This window comes from Trichogramma pretiosum, unplaced genomic scaffold (genome assembly GCF_000599845.2).
Source record: "Trichogramma pretiosum strain Unisexual culture from Peru unplaced genomic scaffold, Tpre_2.0 scaffold73, whole genome shotgun sequence".
NCBI classification, from domain to species: Eukaryota; Metazoa; Arthropoda; class Insecta; order Hymenoptera; family Trichogrammatidae; genus Trichogramma; species Trichogramma pretiosum.
This window is the reverse complement of record NW_019641624.1, coordinates 759641-770245: the sequence shown is the minus strand read 5'-3', so window position 1 is coordinate 770245 and position 10605 is coordinate 759641. Positions and strand designations below refer to the sequence as shown.

The following is a 10605-nucleotide window of genomic DNA, read 5'->3' as shown; positions in this document are numbered from 1 at the left end:
TTGGCAAAGCTTTATGTTATTTGTAAGCTAGATCAAATTTCCGATAAATGACTCGATCAAGTTTTTTCTGATCAAATATGTGGGCAATCACCAATTGAACTTCATTCCTGATTTCATGCGTCTATAATGTATACCATTATGTATATTTGTTTTTTGATAGAATGTTTTTTTGGATATATCATATGTGTATAAAAAATTTGGTGACTGCATAAATCAATTTTTGATTGCAATTTAGGTGTAGTTTCAATGACACGCGAGAACCTACAAATTTATATAGCAGTAAAATACTGCGTATGTGAATTATGTTCAACGGGAAAGATGGAAAAGATCTTCAAGAATCTATCATAATCGCGTGATAATCTCGCTAAAATACTATCAAAGCGTTCAGTCGCTTACAAGGGGTCGAGTTTCTGATAGTTAAATATTTACAAATAATATCAGAAAAAGAGTACAGGTCTCAGACATTTTCTTCGTTCATATCATAGAAATTCACAATGAAAATACAATTATAATCGAGCAAATGATGTAAAACAGAAATTACACTGTTATAGGTATAACTATTTTTGTGCATGACATGCCGATTTTTCAAGCGATCACTTCATAAAACTGATTATTTTAAAATCTAGAAAGAGCCAAACGATACATGGAGGAATGCATGTGATAGCAATATTACTGATTATATTTATTAAAACATAATATTTTTTTTTTCAACATGAAATAATAATATTTAAAACAGACGTCTTTAAAAATAATAATTTTCTGAAGATTTTTTTTGGCTGTTTCAAAAAAATATTCTCACAGATCAAATCTATGGATTTTTCCCGGCTCGTCGTCGTCAATCTTCCTTTTGAGCTGGATGGGTTCCCCCGGGCGCTTCTTATAAAATGTCACGTCGCAATGGTAGATGCCGCAATTGGTTTCCTTTACGGAGGGCAGCACGTTGTAGTCATAAAACGGATCGGTGACCACTTCCATCAGAACGTCCGTGATTACTGGGCCCAAGAGGTCATGAATTTCCACCTGCGACTTCCAGGCGCACTCATCCCAGCTGAAGTCGCGGCTTCTCAGTATCGGGTCGGACCCGTTCTCGATCCATAGCAGCTGCCACTTCTCGTACAGATCATAAGAGGTCGTGATCATTCGGCCCCCCCAGAAATCGCTGCGAATCATTGTATAAGAGCAAATTAAAACCGTTGATTATCGACGTTCAATTTTCTTTCGTTCAAACTCACATCAATCCAACGGACTCGCGATCGATGAGGCCCGCGCAGGTCTTCTCCCGATTCTCAGTGTAGAGGATGCACGTCTTTTCGTCGATGCACTGAGCGCAGCACATTTGCGCGTAATTTTTGTCGGGCATTCGAAAAAAATACGGGAGTGCCGCGTATTCGTCGGACAGGTCGGACAGGTCGATGATCGACGAGCTCGTCGCCTCGAGCAGCAGCAGAGCAACGATTAGCAATAATTTCGACATGACAGAAGACGATCTCATTGGCGTATCGATGACAAGAATCGACTGAATGACAACAACTCGATGTGCTGTTTGTATACCGAAATTTTATCGTCTGCCCTTCTCTCACGTATACTTTCCAAGTCAGTTTCGCGCTCAAAATTTATTCGAAAGTTTTATAAATGTAGTACAGTAGGTGAGTGGTAGTTCTGTCTGTTGTGACGCCGGAATTTCCTATGCCTATACACGTTCTACCACTCTGTTAGACCGGAGAGAATTAATAACGCTCATTTAGTGTACTATACTATTTTCAACCAAATTTTGAAAAATTGCTTTAAAAATTCATCGCGATTCCGCATCGTACTAAAAATGGCATATTGCCAATTTTGTCAATTTTCAAATGCCTCTTTGTTAATTTTAATTGCATCGAGAAGATTTTTTTATCGTTTTTTTAGTGTCAGGAACCATTATAATTGATAAAAATTTTTTTTATTCAATCGTTATTACAATAAGTTTATAACGAAGCATACAATGATCCGAAAATTGCTACGTACGAAATCGTTCCCTTGATTACCTGTAAAACAGATTGTACTGAATAAGATTTCGTCGGACCAGTTGCTATAATACCAGGGGTTTTATTCACATTTTCATTATCATTATCAACATTACCCGGACTTTTACCGGATAATCATACCAGTTTATGCAATAGCTAAAATGAAAATTACACGAATGAATTTCAGCTAATTACGTACATTTTTTACTTGAATAAAAGATCATCTGTACCAACGGAGAAAAAAGCATAGCTGGCATTGCTCATCAACTGACTTGGAATACACATTTCAATAATAACAATCAAAACAGAAGCGAATGCAACAAACATTTTTGCAGCTACGTCCGAACGTGCCGTTACGTCCGAATTTGCCAGTGAAATTACCATCTATATTAACATCGAAATGAGTTTGTTGTAATTATCTTCACTTATCTTTGAATGCTTACCCATATTCCAGTTAAAACATGAATAAATGTGTCTAATACTATTATTCCGAATGCTAAAAGACTCGCCGTGGAATGAAACATCTCAAAAATCTTAAAATCATGAATAAACCGTGATGAAGTTTTCTCGAGTAAAAAACAAATTAATTTATGCAATCTTGATGTTGACAAATTATCCCTTTGAGTTTTCCACAAGTCAAGTAGGTTTTAGTTTCATCAATCCTAAGGATCTTGTAATTGAATTTGTTATCTATTTCATTCGAGTAATATCTAAATTGTATTCTAAAAAATTATTAATTAAGAAAAAAATTATTTAAGGGACTATTATACCGGTTGAAAAAAATTTAAAAAAGCTATTTTCTTGATTCATTTTCTTAGCTCATTTATTTTATTATATATATTGATGTATGTAATGTAGTGAGCCGTGTCGCCGCTAGGTGGCACAGAGTAAAAGTACGGTTCACGCAAATGAGTTTGTAAAGTCTGGGCGTTAAATCACTTTAAGCGCTCTCCTCCGTCGACTCTCCTGAGCGACGAAACGTAGCCGTCGCCTCCCCTTCCTCCAACAACAAACTCTCTTCTTCAGGCGAGCCGCGAAAAACCTCCTCAAGAATCTCGCCGTGCCACTTTTCCACTGGTTGACGGGCCGCCACTAGCTGCTGCAACATCTCCTCCATGTCGGCTTCTCTCAACGGCTCTCCGCCTCCGTTGGGACGCCGGCCTTCGCCTGGCGATGGAGTGCGTTGGCGCGTGCCAACTCCATTGACGCGTCTGCGTTGGCGCGCCTATCTCCTTCTGTCGGCGTTCGTTCGCTGCTGCCACGCCGGCTGTTGCCAGCTGTAGCCCTCGAGCACTGCGGACTTCTCCCAGTCCATCGTGTCCTCCGACGTAATTGCCGACGAACTCGGAAAAACTGGGATGAGCTCGCCCGAGACCTGCACAGTCTCCCTTCCCTCCGGCTCCGATCGAAGGCGAGCGGGTACGCCGAGCTCCATGAGTCGTACATACTGGAAGGAGATTAAGTATATGTACTGTAATGCAGAGAAGACCCGTGGCAAGGCCGGAGCAAGCCCCAGGCGCCATGCCAATGGCTTTGCTGAAACCATTAAAGCCTAGGGTCTCAGTGTTGATGTCATGTCGCTTACCAACCTTCTTGCTCAAGTGTCTTATCCAGTCATCAGACATATAGGTAGTGTCAGTGATCTCGATATGTACAGAAGGTAAAGAACAAAACTGCAGCCCAAAGAGCATTATCATTACTAACCCAAACATCATCACCTTGATGGACATTATACAAGTTTACGGGCTCAAGACCAAACTCCTCACGCACGATGTCCATAGCTATCTTCAAGTATATCAAATTACAAAGGGTGTTTATCAGGTCAGTGGACCTAGTACCAGAAAACATGCCTTGGACCACATGTTTAAAAACGTGATCACCAGGTCTGTCAGGGTCAGGGAAAGTCGCAGTCATATTTAACTTAGACTGAGCAAGCCAATGGTGAGCGACATGACATCAACACTGAGACCCTAGGCTTTAACTCCAAGCTCTTCCTTTAGTTCTTTCAAAAATCAGTTCGATACATACTCTTCCAGCTCAACCACCGCTTGGTGGCTGGCTCTTGCCTCCTCGCTGGCGATTCTTTCCATCATTTTTGTAAAAAGTGATTTTCCAATGAACAAAAATTATACTGCTATGGAAAAAAATATACTCACTCTCTTTGGAAGGGGAGCTGTTGTGCTCAGGCGGTACTTCAGTCTCGTCTGGTATTTTGGTGGTATCCATCTCCTCATCATCGTCTAATCGATTAGATGTTACCTCCTCAAAGCTTACATCATTTTCCTCTCTAAAATGAAATGCAGTTATAATTATAATTATTATTTATTAAATCCACAAATGAGCAAAATCATCTCCACTTAGAGCTTGCTCAATTGGGATTTCAATTAAATATATATATTATGCTTTCTTAAAAAGAAATGTACTCACGGTCTGTTACACCGGTGCAATTAAGCTCAGCCACTTGCGGTCCTTGCGACAATGAAGCCTCTAGTGGCGTGGGCGCATCAGCTGATTGATTAAATAACTTCTGAAGTCTTCCAACATCTTCCTCTGTAAAATGAAGCTGGAGCACGTGCGGACACAGAACAGAGCATCGGTGAGATACTTGAGAGGGCTCTCTCTTCGTGTGATCCGCACGGCACCGAGACAAGCTGAGCAGTGAGGTTAAGCCGGTCCAGACTGGAGGATTCCAAATTACGCACATTTCTGCGCATCTCATCGGGCATCGTGATAATACCGACGCACAGAGCGTGGATACTTGAACAAATGTAATAAAATGTTAATCATATGTTATCATATGTTTTTATATGAGAAAGTTCTGTAACATATTAATGTTCCTTAAATATTTCACAAATTTTTTTCCACGCTTCCTTTTTAGCATTAACGTAAGGTGTGTTGTTACTTTTATTATAATTGTCATTTTTGTATATTTTTAGTTGACTGATAAGTATCTTCCTTTTCTCTTTGGAAAACCGTACCTTATCCGCCATGTTAATGGGATCAATGAAATATATATTTTTACCGGTTATTTATATTTCATCCCTCAATATAACAAACACTTTATAAACAAAGGTTATGACCGATTATTGACGTTTTGTCATCTAGTAAAAACTTCTAGTTGTCTAGAGTTGATTTATCTCATAACCAATAAAATCATAACGTAACTATCATGTCAAATTTTTCGAATTGTCCTACTCTGCAAGGGTTGCATTTTGATGGATACAACTACGGGATCAAGAATGATAAAAAACAAGGTAATTATTTTATTTAAAAAACCGTATCCTTATTCCGCAAACGAAAATGGTTGTTTGCAAAAGGTACGGCTGTATCAAGAAAAAATGTGGAGCCAAATTAAGAATCAATGAAAACCATGAAAGTCACAGCATAAAGCTGGTTGTAGATCACACTTGCCTAAAGAGCTCTCATCAAAGCCTAGACGAACGTCTGTTCAAGAAAGCTATGAAAGGAATTCTATCTAAGTGGAATACGTCATATACTTCCTCGGGCCGAGTTTTAACTTTCGGATCATGACTCAACTTTATATTGTTAACTCAAGTTCGTACTTTATTTACCTCGTCGTTACATCTCGTACTGCTATAAGTAATCCTGCAAAACGCGACGTAACAATGTAATAATCTGAAATTTGGCTTTGGTAAACTCGCTGCAGCAGTCGCGCGCCGCAATATATTGCATGCATAGAATGTATAACGCAACGTTCGTTCGGGCGCGCGCCTCAAACTAATCCACGTGTACACAGAGTCAATTTTCGATACCGTGCACCCGTTGTAAAACAGAAACTATATATATATATATATATATATATATACGTATATCGCGTGTACACGTCGCAAGTTTACCGGAGGAACTTCTTCCTAATTTTCTCTTCGGTTAAAACTTTTCCGCTCTGGCTTTATAATCAAGATTCAACGAGAGGCTGCCGCACTATATACGCGCTGTATAGAGCCAAGTCGAGATATGTATAGGTAGAGGTAAGCACCTCACGGATATAGGGTATTAAGAATCACTCTCGAATCAGCGATTAGTACGCTCGAAGGTCCACGCACTCGATCATCGTACACGATGTAGCCGATAAAACTAAAAGATACGGCTTCTGCGTGAAGATCTTAAAATTCAAGCGGTGTAGCGTCACGCATGTATATTATAATACAATCTCGCTCTATCCGTCGCGACACAATCGAGTTATTGGCGCGATCTCAGGGTGGCCTATTGCACAATTGAATTATTTCTTGCTACGCGTTTAGTTTGTTTTACACGTGCATCAGCTTGCGCGATTACATTTTGCGAACATCGAGAAGGGAACGTTCGACGTGCAACGCATGCGAAGCAAGGCAGGTGTTTCAAGTGTAATACATCGGAGAACGACTATTTACTCAAAATTATCATACACATTTTCGACTCGGGTGGACGAGAGAGTATGAAAAAAAAAATGTTAATCGATGATGGCTGCGTGAATAGATATTACATTTGAGCGATTGGCGCATGTTTATGCGTGCTTTTAAAAGCGTGGAAAAAACAGACAAGAAAAAACTGAAACGCTAGTAAAAACGGTCCCTCGGTGGCCCTTATCTCTCCTTACGCATCCTATGCACTCTACGCGCACTCAATCATATAATTTACAGGCACGTGAACTAGGCGCGCGTTCAAAAAAAAAAAAAAAAAACAAAAATAAAAGCCTTTAACTCGATTACATCTTGCTCTCATGAATCAAATAAGCGATCGTATTCCGAAGATCCGAGCGGCGACGTATACGAATATATAAAAATGTAAAAATATAATGTCATATTGTCGCTCGATTTATGGCGTGCAGACGCGATGTATCACGCGCGACGCTGCGAATCGTTACTATCGTTCTCGTACTTGCACGCGCGATATCGAATAAACACGCGCTCGCCATTTAGAAAGAGTAAAACAAAAAAAAATAAAAATAAAGAATTCGTTGCGCGACGCGATGCAGAAGCCGCGGCAACAGTAGCGACAGCATCCCACGAGTCGACCGCCGCCACCTGCGAACATCTGCACGCGAATAATGAAAATGAATAATAACCATTCGCAAAAGGAGGCGAGGATCGAGCTTATGTATACGAAGCGGGGCGCGCGCAGGCAAACCTCGTTAATCATGTGGCCGCGAAATTATACTTTCTCTCATCTCGAAAGTTTTTTTCGTATACCGACCTCTCGCCGCTCGCGCGACGTCGCGCGCGCTATCTCCGAGCCAATCGTCTACATATTTTCTTTTCTCGTTTTGACGTTAGCCGCCGCTGTTACTGTTTTTTCGCGTTATACACATTGCGAGTCCGGGGGAAGCTGCGTGTCATGGTAAATTTCACGAATTCGCTTCTTTTTCTGCACTGCGCGGAACGCTGCTCGTGGTTTTTGTGCGCTTATTATTTATGTACTCGTGCACGAGCCGCATCCAATGTATCGGGTGTTTATTATCATATTTCAGCGCATGCAGAGGGAGGACGACGAACGAGCCGCGCAATCGGAAAATTAAATCGCGCGCGTGTCCGCGTATACACAGCGCAGCGTATTATTTCGTGCGATGCGATATTTACTTTTATGGCTCTGAAAAAATCGGAAATTCGTGCTGCTACCGCTCGTACGCGATGATTTTCAATCATCATTATCATCGGGGAAAATTCTCCCTTGGCATGGGGCGAATGATGTTACCTGTGCGCAACGACAATCGCGCGAGAGCTAATCGTCCGCGCGCGCTCGTAATCATCCACTACATTTAATCAATGCTGCACGCGGGCTAGCTATTATTATAAACCCGGCGCGCTATATACGCGATCACGCGGCTCGACGTGCGCGGCAATTAAACGAAACGATCGCGGGAGCATTTAGTCGGGGGCGCGCGCGAGCGATATACATAAAAGCGATCGCACGACGAGTATATTATGATAAATTTTCGGAAGCTCTGCGAGCTCTGAGCATACAGGGGTTCGAGCGTATACATAGATATATACAGCAAAAGGAAATGTCATCGAGCGACGAATATAACGCGTCGTACCGCCCGAAATTATATATACGCGTCCATTGCGCGCGGGTGACTCGAGAGCTGCGGGGCCGAGGGGGGAGGGGGGGGCGCTATAATTTACCTGGGATTATATACTGCACGTTACTGTGTGTGTGTATTACGCGATGTTTCTGCCGCTGGATATTCGGATGCAGCAGCAGTCCACGAATGTTGACTCGACATGCTAATGAGAAGCATCGGACTGGCAGCTGTATGCATCTGCGCGCGTCGTTTACAGCTTCGTGTATATGAGTAATTTCACGTCAAGTCTCCAGCATTGCGCGCGAGCGGCCTTATTAAGTCAAACTGCTTTTGAAAATCGAAGTAATCGTAAAGCGCGATAATCAACACGAAAGCAAAGGGGAAAAATATCACAGCTACGATGACTCACTGGCTATAAGTCCATCATTGATCTTATTTTGAAAAATTCCGAGAAAAATCATTGCGACGATCATGGATACACCTATTAACACGGAGTCTGCTTCAGTGCAGGCAATATCGAGGCGGTGCAACGATTCATAAGCCAAGGCGCGGGTGTCAATGTCGACTCGTACACGTGCTCGCCGCTGCACATCGCCTGCAAGTACCGTCGAGTGGTATTTCGTACTGAAAATCTGAGTGCAGCATAAGCAGAGTGTTGCTATTGACTATGACTTGTTTCATGATTAATGGGCAGATAATATCAACAAATGTAACTTTGACGATTTTTTAGACATTTTAATATTTTAATGAATTATCTTCATAGCCATTGTAAATAACACTTAAAAAATCTATAAAGGTCACACTATATCAAATAATTAGAAGTACATCTTTGACGATTATTTCGATATTCCAATATATTAGTTATAATTAATTTGTGAAAAATTACAATGAATATTTTATCGGTAACGTTGCTATTAAAACTCTATTATTGTTAATAAGAGTATACTTTGCCGGAAATCAAACTTATTTATAAGTAGTTTAAAATAGCCAAGACCGATCATAACAGAAATACATCGTAATATTATAATAGATAAAAAGTACGAATCTTCTGGATTAACAGACTGGATCGTCATACGAGATTTTTGGAAAAATTAAACAATGATTTTGTCGATTTATTTGGTCTTTATGCATGAATGATGCGCCATAACGATGTGAGCTTTGAGACTTCTTTTACGCCCGAATGTCTTTCCGCACATTTCGCATACATGGATACCATTATGTACTCTATAGATGTGGTTATTGAGACTACTTTTGTGAGTAAAGGACTTTCCGCATGTATCACATGAATGAGTCTTTCTCTTGTGCACTGAATCTATATGAACATTGAGAATATTCTTTCTGGCGAATGTCTTTCCACAGATTTGGCATGTATGGATGATTCCATTATGGATCGAAGCGATGTGAATTTTAAGACTATCCTTTCTTGAGAATGTCTTTCCGCACTTTTCGCATACATAAGAGATACCATTATGGATCGAATCGATGTGAGTTTTGAGATGACCTTTTTGAGTAAAGGACTTTCCGCATGTATCACATGTATGAGTCTTTTTCTTGTGCACTGAATCTATGTGTCGTTTGAGATAATACTTTCGCCCGAATGTTTTCCCACACATGTCGCAATTATGCGTGATGCCACTGTGCACCGTACTGGAATGTATTTTGCGTTTGTGTCCTATGTTGCAATCTTTTGTGACATTTCTTTCTTGACTTTGCTCACCGAGCTCACAGTCGAAATTCATACATTTTTCTGCTTCATCGACAATAAATTCTTTTTTTACTGCTCCTAAAGTTTCTACTTTGACGGTGGTTTTATTTTCAATTTTCTCGACTGCTAAAAAAGTCCACGTAGGCTTTACGTCTTGGCATTCCAATACAATCTGCATATCGTCATCAAGTTTACTTTCTTGATTTTTGTCACATTTTTCAAGCTTACAAGTCTGTAATAGAATTAAAGGTAGGTTAAAGTTTTCGTCAAAACTATTTACCATATCAACATTAAAAAACTATTATCAACCCTTACGTGATTTTTCAGCAGAAATGTGGAAATTTGAATATTTTCATGGTCGGGTATCTTGCCAATTACAGCACGATCATCATCTTCTCTTAGCGAAACGTCAACGGGCTCTAGCTTTACTCTTTAATTAATCAGATAAAATCAGGCGTAATTATTTGATTATTGCATTCTTTAATTCTCGTTAAATGAAAATTACCTTATGGCAGAATTAAATAAACTACTGGCTTCCATCTTTGATACTTCAAATTCGGTTGACGATTGATACTTCGTACACGATATTTTCCGACGAACTAACTAGTTTTATTTGAGTCAGATCTACTGGTAAATAATAAATATTCTTCAATTTGAGGTTGAACATTACTTAGAAATCGCAAAGTGTAATTTTTATGAATCGACAATTGTAGATGAGTAAAAATTAGTTAGAGACGTAAATAATTTAAATTAAAAAACGAGTTACTTAATTTTACAAATAAAAGTAATAGTTTAATTACGTTAAATTTTTGGATAAAAAGTTATTTGTTGTTTTTCATTACAATTATTTGCGTTAACCACTATAGGAATAGCTC

General features: G+C 39.9%; 2 protein-coding genes across 2 annotated transcripts; both read right to left on the bottom strand.

Annotated features, from left to right (window-relative positions):
* Nucleotides 1-726: 726 nt before the first annotated feature.
* Nucleotides 727-1535, bottom strand: LOC106659216. The gene is made up of 2 exons (XM_014381636.2): nt 1233-1535; nt 727-1159 (listed from the first exon to the last, which is right to left on the bottom strand). The coding sequence occupies exons 1-2, from the start codon at nt 1490-1492 to the stop codon at nt 796-798; spliced, it is 624 nt and encodes a 207-aa protein (XP_014237122.1). The 5' UTR covers nt 1493-1535; the 3' UTR covers nt 727-795.
* Nucleotides 1536-8959: 7424 nt separating this feature from the next.
* On the bottom strand, nt 8960-10314 carry LOC111693670 (zinc finger protein 492-like). Its single transcript, XM_023459019.1, has 3 exons — nt 10236-10314; nt 10046-10160; nt 8960-9962 (listed from the first exon to the last, which is right to left on the bottom strand). Exons 1-3 carry the CDS (start codon nt 10268-10270, stop codon nt 9138-9140), a joined length of 975 nt encoding a protein of 324 aa, XP_023314787.1. The 5' UTR covers nt 10271-10314; the 3' UTR covers nt 8960-9137.
* Between the last annotated feature and the right edge of the window lie 291 nt (nt 10315-10605).